The following is a 14902-nucleotide window of genomic DNA, read 5'->3' on the forward strand; positions in this document are numbered from 1 at the left end:
AAATATATTTTTAGACCAATATACACCAAAAGGGTGGATAGCCTAGTGGTAAAGAAGGGAGATCCTTTTAGCCTTCCAGGGTTCGATTCCCCTCCCCTTTGTTTAGATGGATATATATATATATATATATATATATATATATATATATGGGGCGGTTCTGGGGACACCTAAAAAAATACATCATAGTTCCCGATCAAATTTTGATGATCTGAACCGCTCAATGTGATCAGAATGTGATTTTAAAGGTACCCGTGAGAAATCAGCAAAAAAAAATGACCGGGAAGAACTTGATCCAAACAGTTTCGAATAGTTTTTTATTGAACGGTTCAAATAAAAATTGCTCAAATCAAACCTTTCCCGGTCATTTTTTTTGCTAATTTCTCACGTGCACCCTTAAAATCACATTCTGCACACATTGAACAGTTCGGATCATAAACATTTGATCGGGAACTATGAGATTGAGATTATGGGTGTTTTTTTAAGTGTTTTTTTTAGGGTGTTCCTTGAACCGTTCCGATATATATATATATAGTCTCATTCTTCTAAGTACCACATTAACTTAATAAAATAAGGACCTCCCTTTCCCGATAGAATTTCGATGATCCAAGCCGCTCAATGTGTTCAGAACGTAATTTTAAGGGTACCCATGAGAAATCAGCAAAAAAAATGACCGAAAAGGCTTCATCCGAGCAGTTTTTGTTTATTTTTTATCGAACGGTTCAAATAAAAACTGCTTGGATGAAGCCCTTCCCGGTCATTTTTTTTGCTGATTCCTCGCGGGCACTTTTAAAATCACGTTCTGAACACATTGAGCGGTTCGGATCATCGAAATTCGAACAGAAAATGGGAGGAATGGAGTCCTTATTTGAAAATGACTGTGTGTGTGTGTGTGTATATATATATATAAAGCCCCAAGTTCCCGATTGAATTTTGATGATCCGAGCCGCTCAATGTAATTAAAACGTGATTTTAAAGGTGCCTTTTAAGAAATCAGCAAAAAAAAAAAAAAGACCGGAAGGGCTTCATCCGAACAGTTTTTTATTGAACTTTATTGAATGGTTCAATAAAAAACTGCTCAAATCAAGCCTTTCCCTGTTAATTTTTTTGCCAGTTTCTCACGGGCACCATTAAAATCACGTTCTGAACACATTGAGCGGCTCGGATCATCAAAATTCGATCGGAAACTATGAGATTAAGTTTTGATCAGGAACTATGAGATTAAATTTAATATCATCAAAATATATATCGAGAATGTATTATTTTGGGAATTCCAACAATTTGTTTAATCGATACAAACTGTGACCATGATCTTGTAGATTTTCCGATTCCAGCGAACAATGACACTAGAGCTTCAATCCGATTCCACACTATACGCAGCCCAATTTTTAAATAGAAACAATTTCGAATTCTCAAATCTCTACAACATCTAGACGATAAAAAAATTTCAGGAACAAGCAAATCAAAATGATTGATGTAGAGATTTCCGGTTTGTCTTCGATAACAGCATTTAATTATCTTCTTCAAACCGTCGTCGTGTGTAGCGAGTAAGGCAATAAGGTTTCTGTTAGTGCTATACTTTGTCGTTCATAGTAAGGTTTAGAAGATAATTTGAATCGAATAATTCAAAAAAATCTTATACTAATATTGTATAATATATATATATATAGTGCTTGTTTTAAGCAGTTTTTAATTGAACCGTTCATTAATCTAAGTTAAAAACTGCTCAGATCAAGCCCTTTTCAGTCTTTTTTTTTGCTGATTTCTCGCGGGTACCCTTAAAATCACTTTTTGATCACATTGAACGGCTCAGATCATGAAAATGTGATCGGAAACTATGAGGTATTTTTTTTAGTTGTCTAAATAGTTGTCCATTGAACCGCCCCATGTGTGTATATATATCTATATGTGTGTGTGTGTGTCTATTATGCATATGTATAACCAGTCCGGTTTTAACCGGTCTTTAAAACACATAAACCGGATCGAAATTATTTTTCCGGTTTACAAAATTTTATAAACCGGAACCGGATCGAAATTATTCAACCGGTTTGAAAAATTCGGTCCGTTCCGGTTTTCCAGTTTCGATCAATTTTCCGGACTCGGCTAACAGCCCTCTGCCAAACCAATGGGAGAAGCATTGGAAATCGATTATTCAAAAGCAGTTAAAAATGAATCAGTCAGGGAGATATACTTTCGTATTATTGGGTCTGGGTACTTTCCAGCTTTAGAGGCAAAATTCAGACCAAAGAAGTATTATCAAATGAAGTGAAGTTTATGCTTTGGTATCGCCCTCATCAGAAGGCCCCTGAACAATGGTAAAAACATTTAGCCCCATTAAACGCAACGGAGGTGTTGAGAAAGTCGCTGCTTGTACTGCTCAACTCGGTAACGTACAATTCAAAGCGGAAAATGGTCATACTGCTTGTACAAGAAAGTATTAGTTACAATAACAAGAAGATAAACAACCACAATGGAAGGGATAGCGTAGCTGTTGGTCTCTCTCATGGACAAGCAAATGGAAGTAATCAATCACAATAACTTGATATTTTGTCATGGAGAGGATCTAACAATATCTTCACATGCGGAACCCAAGACGACGAAGTTTGAACTACCCAAGACGACGAAGTTTGAACTTGATTTAAGAGATTGTATTTCATTTTACACAGGGAAGGCTCCTCCCACAGAGAACATTGCTGCAATTACAGCAAGACATGAGTTAGTATCCATGGTTGAAAAGTTTGTCCAATGAGAAAACAAGAAGTAAAGGACTCGTACACAAAGAAAAGGGAAATACTAATGATTATTCTTTCACAAATCATTACTTAGAACTCTAAAAAAGGCAGAACACAAAAGCATAATTAGGAATCCATTATAAACAAAATAAAACAAAGTGATTGGTTCAGATCTTAGCTAAACAAATTTTGAGCAGAATGTACCAAGCATGAAATTAGCCGGGCCAGATGATCCTCCCCCCCCCCCCCCCCCCCCCCCCCCCCCGGCCTCAAACCAAATGGTGTTCAACCATCCAATGTAGGGCATTGGGATATTTCTAGTGCGTGACAAACTCTACATTCAATTTCTGTACATGTGCATGCAAGGAAATTGGAGTCCTGAATCCGAAAATCAACCCGACAGGCGCTACCCAAATTGGTAGCTCTGGTTATTTGTCTTATGTGTTGGGAGAGCCTAAAGAAAAAGGACAACAGGAAGGAGAAAATGCATATCTACCTTAGACAAGAAGACAATTGAAATATACAAAGAAAAACGACAATAATGATGCAAATAAAATGGTGCTCCGGTAAATGTCAAAATCAGCATGTTATGAGACAATTAAGGCAACTATAATACCAAAGCAACTAAGCTAGGATCGATATTCTGAATAAATTAAGCAAGACTTAAGATAGAACATAGTGGTACTGACACTAGACATCCTCGACGTTGCTTTTTCTTCTTCTCCTTTTGTTTTTGTGGTGGCTTGATAACTACCTTGATCGCTGCATCAAAAACTGCTTTCACGTTCTGTAGTTGCACAGTAAGATAATGCACTTTAGGAGTTTAACAATATAATTGCACCAGCATAGAAAGTTCCATCACCACAGAAAAAAAACAAAAGTGATCATTTCTCAAAACATTAACCATATGGGTAATAGGTGCATAAAAACAAAATGGCAAGGCATGGCCCTGTTTCACATAGCAGGATTAACATGTCAACTAAACTTCAACTTTTAGCTTCCCGCACTTTAAAAGAAGCGTACAAGTGAATCAATCTCTACAAGAAATCTGATTGACCCGACCAAGAATCCTAGAAGCAATCCAACTAGCTGTTGGAATCTAGTCAACAAGGCTGCCACTACAAGTCTATAACTACAACATAACCATTTGAAATTATGACGGCTGTTAGGACCATAGGCCACGTCGGTCTTTTTGTGTTGGCAAATTTCACAACAAAACAAACATATATTGTATTCTCATTTTATCGAGTTGTAATTTATTTATTTATTTATAGAGTGTCTGTTTAGGAGGTGGAGGAAATCAATTATTGTGTAATTGAGAGGTAGAGATTGTTAAGGAAATTGGAGTGGAAGAAGGATTTTGTGCACATGGCAGCTGAATAAGGAAAGGGAATTAAAGATTCAAGGGTGAGATTATAAAGGTAATTTGCATGGAAGGAAATCAACTTTCAAGAGGATTTCGTGCATGTGCTTAAAAGGAAAAGGAAATGAAGAAATCAAGTGTGTGGCAATATGGAAGTGTTTTTCTGCCACAGTGCTTGAGCAACGCAAAGATAGGTTATATACAGTGCTCAAGCAAGTTTGTAACCGTACAATGAGTTATAGCGCATGATTTCCTTCTTGTGGTTTTACCCGTTGAAGGGGTTTTCCACGTATATCCTTGTGTTCGATATAATTCATCGTTTATCGCTTTTAAATTCCTATTATTTTGCTTGTTTAAGTATTTAGATAGCGAAAAAGGGATTTTCAACGGCTGCTGCCTCATCTGCATGAGATCTGAATTTTCTTGAGTAACTTTAATCCAATTGGCTCTTTTGACTTCCAAATCTTCTTCATCCTTACATTGATGGTAATTTCTTTCCATTTCCAATAGAACTCCCTCATTCCCTGCCACACAAAGAATGCAGGTACCAGACCATCAAAGTTTGTGCTCGGGAGCTTTTTTCCTCCTTTTTGTGTGGCTATGTAAAGTCAGATGGTCACCCGCAAAGATCTCAGGATGAGAGGAGAAGAAGAAGATAGCCGTGTGGACCCATTTAAGGAACATTTGACATGGGTCCTCTTGAGGAACTATATCTGGTTGCAAAAGCCAAATGATCGTTTACCTGTTGAGTTTTAGAGCTGCATTCAATGTAATATGCTGCACCAATCTGTTTCCGGAGCTCCTCTCCCTGATTGTGAAGAAAGCATCACCATCAACTTCCACCATCATATTAGAAAACGAGAGAACAGATCATGTAGTAAATAGAATCACCTGTGCAGTGGTCACAGGCACCAAGCCAGGATGATCAGATAAATAGTGCTTATCCTCACGAAGATCTGTTTTAAGAAATGAAAATTCCATGAAAAATCACCACATGAGGAGAATAAAACTAAGATCTTATACGTACAAGTGTACTGGAACTTTGATCATCAAGTTGGGAGCGAATAAAATTGTACCGCAGAAACAACATGGCTATTAAATGTGGAACAAAGGTGGTCTAAAATCATCCTACTCAATACAAATATGCTAAACATAAGGGACACTTTCTCGTATGCCACCAATTAATCAAAACTAAAGGTTCACAAACTTTGCAATGACCTGGGAAAACACGTCGCATAAGTAGAATCCAGTTTTACATCAATAATCATACATCAAACTAAACAAAAATTTCGTGATCTGGAATGGATGAAAACCCAATTGTATGCACACCCCACAAAACCAAAAAGAAAAAAAGAACATATGATATTAACATCGATGGATCAATCTGGTTATTCTGAAATGAAAGTGGAACATATATGTCAGCCCAAAATGCAAATATATAAGGATGCTAGTGTTTTCTGGCAACCATGAAACCACTAAGCCTCAAATCTTTGTATTTCTAGACATAAAATGGTAGCATGGAAATTTCCCTATTCATCAGTCCTAGACTGTCACAACCGATACTCAATTGACAACTCGATTACGAGTTATTTGATCGAACATGTCTTTTCAATTGAATTTTGCAGATGGCGATATCCAATATGTTCGACGATGTAGAACTTGCATTGAAGAAGAATACTGCTATGCATGTTTTAGTTTATGTACATTTGTGCCCATTCAATAAGAGTACAAATAATGCTAAGGAATCTTTAATCTCGGCCCCTATTTCATCCATTTTCAAGCACCCATCCCAGATCTTCAACACTATGTTATATATCATGCCCTTCCCAATGTTTCAAGTTTCAATGCATGTCCTTTTAGGCCTTTCCTATTATTGATTACCATCTTCCACACAAATTAACCCATCATTTCTTAATCGGTCCACTATTCACACAAAACATGATCTTACCATCCCAAAAGATTTTCCGTCATTGTATCTCTAATTGGCAGCCCTGCTGAATTCTTTCTAATGAATAAACCCTTATTAATCTTTTCAGAAAACCACTTTCCCTGTAAACATTGTCATATCAGTTACACTCATTTCCTAAACATAATTATCTTAACCGACTAACAATCTGCACTAATCACCTTATATCATAGCAGGTCTTATTGCGGTGCATCATAACATTTCATAAACCTGTTTTATTTTCTCGTCATTCAAGTTTCTGTTTATGCTAAAAAGTTGATTCAATGTACTTTCATCTTGCTTCAAGTAAATCCTTTGGGTTCAAAGTATCTCTCTGGTCTACATGATTCTAGCTTAGACTTTGCTCTTCTCTGGTTTCGTCAACAATAGCCATGTCATCTACAAACAAAATGTACCTAAAATCTCCTTTTCAATGTTTCTACTTTCTAATAGGTTGCTATCTACTAACATGTTTCAATTAGAAATCTGGGATAAGTACGCAAAATATGCCTTATCGATTTTCAGTTTAGACATCTCTTACAGAAGAACATTACTATTTAGTATTGGACTGGAAAAACACCCACAACATTGGAAATGATGTATCCATCAAGTCCTTCGGTGTTGACCCTAGTTTTGGGTCCTCTAAATTCCAAGGACCCAACCACAGAGAGCAATTTTATGGAACGAAGGGTTAGCATTGGATAGAGATTGGAACAAGGCAAGACCAAGAAACATAGTTGCCAATAGCAAATGAAAGCAACAAAATAAGTGCTTCTGGATTACTTCACTTACCCAATTTGGTGCCAGCCAGTACTACTGGAACTCCAGGGGCGAAATGCTGGAGTTCAGGGATCCACTGCTCAAGAAATCGTGCATCAGAATTTACATCCCTCAAATACCCTTATACTAAAACCACAAAGTTTCAACCAAAATGCACCTTTTTGAGAATGTTCTCGTAGCTCGCGCGACTAACTAGCGAGAAAGCTAAGACAAATACATCCGCCCCTCGATAGCTCAAGGGCCTCAATCTATTGTAATCCTCTTGCCCTATGTTGAAGAAATTGAAACAAGAAGAGAACATTAAAATTTCCCATGGTAGCGAAAAATTCTTTTGGCTTAGACTCAATTGTCACTTGAATGCAAGAAATTGAATCAACATCATGGCAAAAATGACCATAAGCAAATACGTACCAGCTGTGTCCCAGAGCCCTAAGTTGACAGTGGTGCCTTCAACTACCACATTTGCACTGAAGTTGTCAAACACGGTTGGTATGTAGTCCTAATTAACACCAAACTTTTTAAGAATCCGAATTTTGGAAATAAATAAAAAATGCCCCACAAAGCCACAAATGAAATAAAAAGGTGTAGGAGAACTAAAAAAGGAGTGGAGAACCCTAGAGAGAGAGAGAGAGAGAGAGAGAGATGAAACGAAATGCAATGAATATTAAGGAAGGGAAATGCAGGAGCCACATAATCAAAAGAAGAGATAAAGCAAAACCCTCTAACCAAGATGATTACAGAGGGTGGGAAAGAAAGGACTTTTTGAGATATCAAATCATGAAAAATTACCAAAAGCTGCAAAACCCAGGTGCAAATTTTTACACTTTTATTTTTGATCTGGAAAACCCAGTTGCATAAAGGCATAACAATGACACACTAAACCCAGATAAATGCACAGATTTTACTACTCCAGTAAAGAACATAGATGTGTGTGCACGAATCTCAGAATAAGAAATCAACATGGATCTTCTAAAAGACTGCTCTACGCTTACAGTGGGGAATTTATTACTGGTGTAGCAAATTAGCATACAAGTCTTCCCAACAGCCCCATCACCCACCGTTACACATTTGATGAATCTTGAAGCACTTGAAGCCATTGGACATAGGGCTCACAGAAAGAGAGAAAGAGAGAGAGAGAGAGAGAATACAAAAGAATAGAAAGTTGTGGGTTTGTTTTGGGGCTTCTGAATGGAGAGAGAGAGAGTAGTATATGGTGGGGGAGGTGGGGGCAAATACTATCATCACATGATTCTTACTCATTCACCTCCGTCCTATAATACTTTGCCACTTTGTTTGCAGTTGCTCTTTTTTACTACAACATTAATGTTCTTTTTCGGTGCTTCAAGAATATATGGATAGCTATATTTTTTTTACAAAAATAAACACAGCATAAGAATATTCGAGTTAGTTTCCTCGCGCCTTGATTACATAAATAGACTATTTAGTGTCACACATAATAAAAAAAAGTAGTATGGTTCTTAACGGCATCTTTAGCGTCACATACTCGTCAAATATTCTGCAAGAGCTTACACACTTTCTAACAATGTCAACGCTCATTTATATTCACAATTTGATTTGTAGAGCAAGATTCAATATATCGTAGCACTTTATTTGTTCTAAATCGATAGCCGAATATGGAAATACTGGGTAATTTTTGAAAAATTAAATAAAGTAGTACGTTGCATAAAGTAATATTTTAAATATTTTACACTAAATTGAAAGATTTAAATTAATTATTAGAGCTGATGCAAAATTTTAATTTTTTTTGAATGAATCTATTTTTTATCTCCTAATTCGAAGCGTACACGAGTTTTCGTAATGGACTAAACAATAAAAAAGCGGAGGTTGTTATTGATTTGTTGTAACTTATGAATTTACCTGGACGTATTTTGTGTGAAATTTTATAATAGTTTGGGAGTACCATCACGTGATGCTTCGGGCTATTTCACAACCACATGTTTCTATGTGGTTTACCACGAGTATGGACTTTACAGGACCGTATGGTTATAAAATGGTTTGGAGTATCACGTAGCGGTACTCCCGGTCTCTTGAATAATTACTCGTATTTTGTATACTACTCTCTTTGTCTTTATTTAATAGTTCATCGTTCTATTCTAACTTGATAAAAAATTAATTATATTTTTAAATCAAAAATGAATTTTATATCTTAATCTTGTATGATAGATCTCGATTAGTTTTGTAAGATAATGGTTTTAAAATTATATAAAATATTACTCCTATAAATTATAAAATATAATTACTTAAGAAAAGTGATTTTGCCACTTTTTTTTTTGTTTATATCACTCTCATTTGAGTCTTTATTAAATGATTTTTTAAGAGAAATGAAAGTGACATTAACAAAAAAAAAAAAAAGTGTCAAAATCAATCCTCATTATTAAAAAAAGACTATTAAAGGGTGATGGCCCAGAGTATTTATTTTATGTTTTGACAGATAGGGAGACAGACAGTTTTCATTGAATAGTCCCAGAATAAGAGGATGAAGTGTCAATGTTTAATTAATAGCGATTGGTAAGAGAGTTAGTATTTATTTATTTACTGCTCCTATTTCTTAAATAAATAAATAAAAGAACCTGCGAACCCGTGACGGCGCGTGGCATTTATGACCGTTGGTGTGCTATAGTTTAATTTGGTTTTTACCTCTATTGTTGTTTTCATATGGAGAAACCAATATTTTTATTTATTTGATAATACGGTATGCGGGTCAGCTTGCACGCATTTCGACTAGTTACGGGGCCTTAAAATTAATGACCAGACAAATCTCCTACTAACCTCAAGATTTAGAATATTTGGTCTCCGTGAAATTTGAATAGTCAATCTCATTGGAAAAACCAATATTAGCTCTATAATCATCTCATAATTACTGGAGCTGTGTGATGCACAGAATGAAAGCATATTTTACATGCAATTATGTACGTGTTCAATTATCTCTTATCTTGCTATAATTTCTTAAAATCGTTAGAAAATAGAAATCACTTTTTACTCAATACTTCTAGGCTTGCAAATTCTTTGATTTCGTTGATGGCAATCGTAAACAAATACTTTAGTCGCATCTTTCAAAATATCAGCCTATCCCAACTTGACAAGTGACCGAAACCGTACAACGTCTCCTAACGATAACCCAAAACAAGGTTAAATAGCCACGCGTTTTACTAATCGCCCACAACTCCCCTGTCAGGCCCCCCGACACGACCCCTCCTTCGCCCTTTTACCCCACCCCACGTGCTCTCTCTCTCTCTCTATCCCCGCTGTCTCTCTCTCTCTTATTTTATTTTTTTGTTATAAATTTTTAAATGCTAATAACTTTTTTTTCACATATTTTTTAAAAATAAATTTTATATTTTGAAATCTACTCAACGAAACTTATCAAACGAGCCTAATATTGATAGTGAAATAATGTAAAACGGAAAAATTATATTTTTTCCGTAGTTTAAACTGTCTAAAGAGGTTAAAAAATTAAGCGTTCCAAATTTCAATCCGTTTGAACTGGAAAAAATTTTAGTTGTCTGATCATTTTATCCTAAATGGTCATAATTAAATTTTGACTCTAGAGATTTCGTTGATTAACTCTAAGAAAGTCGTAGAATCAAATATCTCTTAGGGTTAATCATCGAGAGCCCTAGAGTCAAAATTTAATTATGACCATTTAGGATAAAATGATCAGAAAACTAAAATCTTTCCACCGGTTCAAACGAATTGAAATTTGGAACACTTAATTTTGTAACCATATTTTTTAATACGGTCTTGTTATTGTCAGCCCAATGGGCTGACGATAAACACACTAAAAGGTAAGAAAAACACGTATTCTTGTGCACTTTTTACATCCTTTAATACACATTCACACAATTAATATTGTCAGCCCAGTGGGCTGATTTTGGAATTTTCCTTTTTAATATACATTGTCTAGAAAGCAAAATTGAGATTTTGTATCCCAATTTCCTTAGTGTTACACGTATCAAAGGTAGGAAGTTTTTAGCTGCCACATGTGTCCACATCCATAAGGTAAGAATGACTAAGAGGTATTTCACCTCTAAAAATATCTAATACATATATATGTTGGTAAGAGAAAATAAAAAAAATAAAAAATTGATTACTCCCTGTTTGGGTTATGGTCACTTTATATTGTAAAGCTTTTTAAAATTTTAAGACTCTGACAGTATTTTTATGCCAATTATGCTTCCGCACTATTAAAAAAATAAGTGAAAAAAAAGTTATTAGCATTTAAAATTTTATAACAAAAAATAAAATGAGAGAGAGAGAGAGAGAGAGAGAGAGAGAGAGAGAGAGAGCATATGGAGGGGGAGGTAAAAGGGGAAAAATGAAGGGGGCCCGTGTCGGGGTGCGATAAACACACACACACATATATCAAATCAACTGTTGTATACCATCTATAGCGAAAATCTGAAAAGAAATAAACTATACATATCCAACTATTGTCCAAACTAAACTATTCGAACATTACAAGACTCCTGCAGGCCTCAACCATACTCTCCCTGAGCAAGTTACAAATGCCAAACGTGACCTGTAGTGGACACTGACACCGACCTATACCTACAAAATTGGAACTTATAACGAGTTCCAGGAGTGTAAATGAGACATGGATGTAGCTCAATGAAGCAATAAATCAAGATTACCATTAGATTGTATGCATTTATCAGAAAGACGCATTAGGTGAAATATTGTTTTGGAAGTCAATTAACCAAGATGCTCTGCTATTTAGGTTAAAAAATTTGAGGTACACCAAATAAACTCTTGAATTTTTTTTAATTTGGTGTACCTCAAATTATTTGTTTCACAAACACAGATAAAAAAACATATATCCCAATATTCTATTCTGAAACTTCGTATAGATGACAAAAATATGGGACACGCTCGTAAGCCAAAATAAATACTTATCTAAAATAGATGGGTTTTTTTTTCTTCATAAATTCAAATGATAACCATGGCAAATCTTCACTAATGATTTCTTCAGGTAATTGAATTTCCTTTGTTCTAAAAAGGAACTTTTTACGTCCAGATCCATTTAAATTTTGATTGCCTCCTTCAGAAGCCATGCAATCCCAAAAATCATGGAATACGCCAGCCAAAATAAAATAAAATATTTAATTTTGGATCATAAATTGATAATGATGCGCACGATAAATCTTAATGGATGATTTATGTATCTAATTACTAGATTTCTTTTGTTCTGAAATGGATATAGGTGTAGATTGAATTTTAAGTATTAAATCTTAGTTCTCTTTGGGTACAACATGAAGGGTCCATGCTGTGCTTTAATTAAAAGTAACCCATGAATACTGTGTCGTTTAAATAAGAGTATCAGAGAGATTGCAAATTGAGGGATCCTGAGTAGAACTAACTAATGTGGTTATGTTTTGTTACACATTAATTGATAGAATATTTAGAGGGCTAACATATATACAAGATCAAAATACAATGTGGTGTTTTGTTTTTCAAAAAATTGGGGGACCAAAAAGAACTGATAATTCTCTAGCTATAGGGTCCTTTTGAGTTACAAGATTCTTTAGTCGTCACCTATATGCTATTTCAACTTGCGATTTTTCTAGTTTCTTTCTAGAGCCGGATGGGAATTAGCCCCGCAGCAAAACCGCCAGGAGGTGGCCTGGCCTCCTTCCTTGAATCGGATAGCCATTGATTCTTGAGTGCATGCAACGGCATGCGAGTTCCCGTTGACTCTTGAATGCAAAGCATTCTATCTTCTTTCTCTCCTTGTTTTGGTCATTTGCAAAGCTTTTGGAATTGTTTCATCTTGTTGCTTTGAAAATGGATCTGGGGAAAAAATGGCAGCCCAAATTTGTTAGTACATGAATTATGGACCACCAAGAGGATAAAAGAAGGAACTTTCGGTTGAAATTTGATACTTTTTCATAACCCAAACAGGCAAAGAAATGCTTTTAAGTCTTTTTTCTTTCTTTAAGCAAAAGAAAAGGATCTAGAAACAATAGACAAATGCACTAGGGGCGAGCCATCAGGATTGCCTCAACAAGAATTAGATTACAATATACACTAAGACCTCCATTAAATAGGGGCAAACTTATTTGCTTCACGGTAATAATTCTGCGTAGGCTTGTCAATGGACCGGATTCAATCTGAGATCTATCCTTGGAGCTAGATCAGGTACTTGCAATCAAGGATGAGAACTTGAAGTTAGGCCTATGCTTGGATTTTAGATTCTGAGAGGGTAATTACATTATAGTAGGGCCGATAATTTTTAAATTTGTATTCTCTTTGGATATTAAATTTGTGGAGAAAATGGTAGAGGTAAAATATAAAGAATCTGTTTGATTACCTTCTATGTTCCTGTGATCTGCTACCTAAACAAAGCAATGTCTCCAATTCAATCCACACATATAGCCTACACAATGACAAATTAAGTAAGAAATAAAAAGCTCAATATGATTTTAGGCCCCGTTCCGCTAAGGTTCTTATTTCTTAAATATTTATTTTTCGCTTTACTAGGCTGGTCATTCTCTCACAATATATTGTCTTTAATTCAAAAAATAATTGCTTATTTGAAAAATAAGTACTTATTTCTCTTAGCGGACGGGGCCGAGTTTGCTAATTACTGCAGAATGCAAGGCTAATATCAAAAGGTAGCTCTAAAGCTAAGGAAATGGCTAGGTAGGCAGCATGATTGAAGCCTGTAAATGGGGTAGGCCAATGGCATAAGTAAAGATTAAGGAACATTATAAAGAAAGGTTCATTGTCTGTGAATAGTACAAAAAGAGGGGCCTTTCAAAAAAAATAGTACAAAAAGAGGGGGGAAATTTGCAATAATTCCTTACTTTGGTGATATTTGTTTGTATTAAACCATCTACTCACCAGACTTGCCTTAAGAAAATTATATACTGTATATATGTCTACTCGTCTGTACCACTTTCTCAACGAGATAATTTAATATATTAGGAGAGTTCTCAACAGAATCCAATGAGAATTTAACAGACTAGGCCCCGTTCTGGTTTCGGAAAAAAAGGAACTTTTAAAAAAGGAAAATAATTTCAAATTCAAAAATTATATATTTAAGCAAATAATTTTTTTACCAATATGAATCTTATTCGATATATCTCATTGAGATATTTTAAATGGTGCAAAAAAAATTAAAAAATTATTTTCCATTTTCATTATATTTGAGCTTGAAATTACCTTCTTTTTAAAAAAGAAGGTTTAAAAAGAAAGCGAAACAGGAACCCATTTGGCCACCTCGATCGTTAATCAATTTTGCAATTTTTTTTGATCGGCGAAAGTCATTATTGTTAGAATAGTTGGTTAGCACCTTGAAAGAGGAATTGAACTTTTGAACTCCTTTCTCCTGACACCTAAGCACACGTGATGCCGTTGGGCCAAAGACCTATTGAGAATTAATTTTGCATTTTGACATTGATATAGTATGTTCACGCAAGTCAATTTCCGTGTAACGACTACTTGATTTGGGATATTATTAGCATGTTGTAGCCTGATGAAGCCAAAAGATAAAACCAGTGGAGAAAAAAGGGCAAAAAGTGAAGAGAAAAAAGAGGAGAGTTATTGCATGGTAGATTCAAGATTAAAATTGTTGCCAAAATTGCTTAATGGGGGGTTGAGTACCATTGTTTAGGATTACAATTGCACCTCTCCTCAGGCAACATTAGTTCCAATTGCTTTTGCAGCATATGGCAATCATGGTTTAAATCTATTTCTAGTAGAATAGAATTGGTAGCAACTACATGCAATAGTTTACCAAGAGCATCTACGTATATCCTCCAATACCAGTGGTTGTTTAGGTAAGTAGGGCTAGGGTTGTTTGATCGCTTCTCCAAAGAAGAAGGGTTGCCACTGCTCGATTCATACGCCTTCGATCCTGCTCGATTCATACGCCTTCCTGCTTCACCTAAGTAGGTTTGGGCTTGGTTGTTGGCTTCTGGGCAAACTATAAGTTGATGGGCAAGCCGCCCGGCCTCCACGCTGTGGCATTAGTTGTTAGAGGCTTTTGCCAACATGGTTCCCCACACCCCCCCCCCCCCCCCCCCATGACCCACACAAAAACTTAAAGGGTTAATTACTTGTTGC

The 14902-nt window shown here is 35.6% G+C and overlaps 1 protein-coding gene across 2 annotated transcripts; it reads right to left on the reverse strand.

The window, feature by feature from the left end:
- Positions 1-2347: 2347 nt before the first annotated feature.
- On the reverse strand, positions 2348-8064 carry LOC131298116 (rac-like GTP-binding protein ARAC8). Of its 2 annotated transcripts, XM_058323423.1 has the most exons (9): positions 7810-8062; positions 7229-7316; positions 6975-7084; positions 6830-6893; positions 4984-5048; positions 4835-4900; positions 3419-3516; positions 2613-2690; positions 2348-2580 (listed from the first exon to the last, which is right to left on the reverse strand). In XM_058323423.1, the coding sequence occupies exons 1-8, from the start codon at positions 7912-7914 to the stop codon at positions 2651-2653; spliced, it is 636 nt and encodes a 211-aa protein (XP_058179406.1). In that variant the 5' UTR covers positions 7915-8062; the 3' UTR covers positions 2348-2580; positions 2613-2650. The 2 variants fall into 2 exon arrangements, with proteins under 2 accessions (XP_058179406.1, XP_058179405.1); XM_058323422.1 differs by having other exon boundaries at positions 2348-2690; positions 7810-8064.
- Positions 8065-14902: the final 6838 nt, after the last annotated feature.

The sequence above is a fragment of the Rhododendron vialii genome, chromosome 8a, assembly GCF_030253575.1.
Source record: "Rhododendron vialii isolate Sample 1 chromosome 8a, ASM3025357v1".
Lineage (NCBI taxonomy): Eukaryota > Viridiplantae > Streptophyta > Magnoliopsida > Ericales > Ericaceae > Rhododendron > Rhododendron vialii.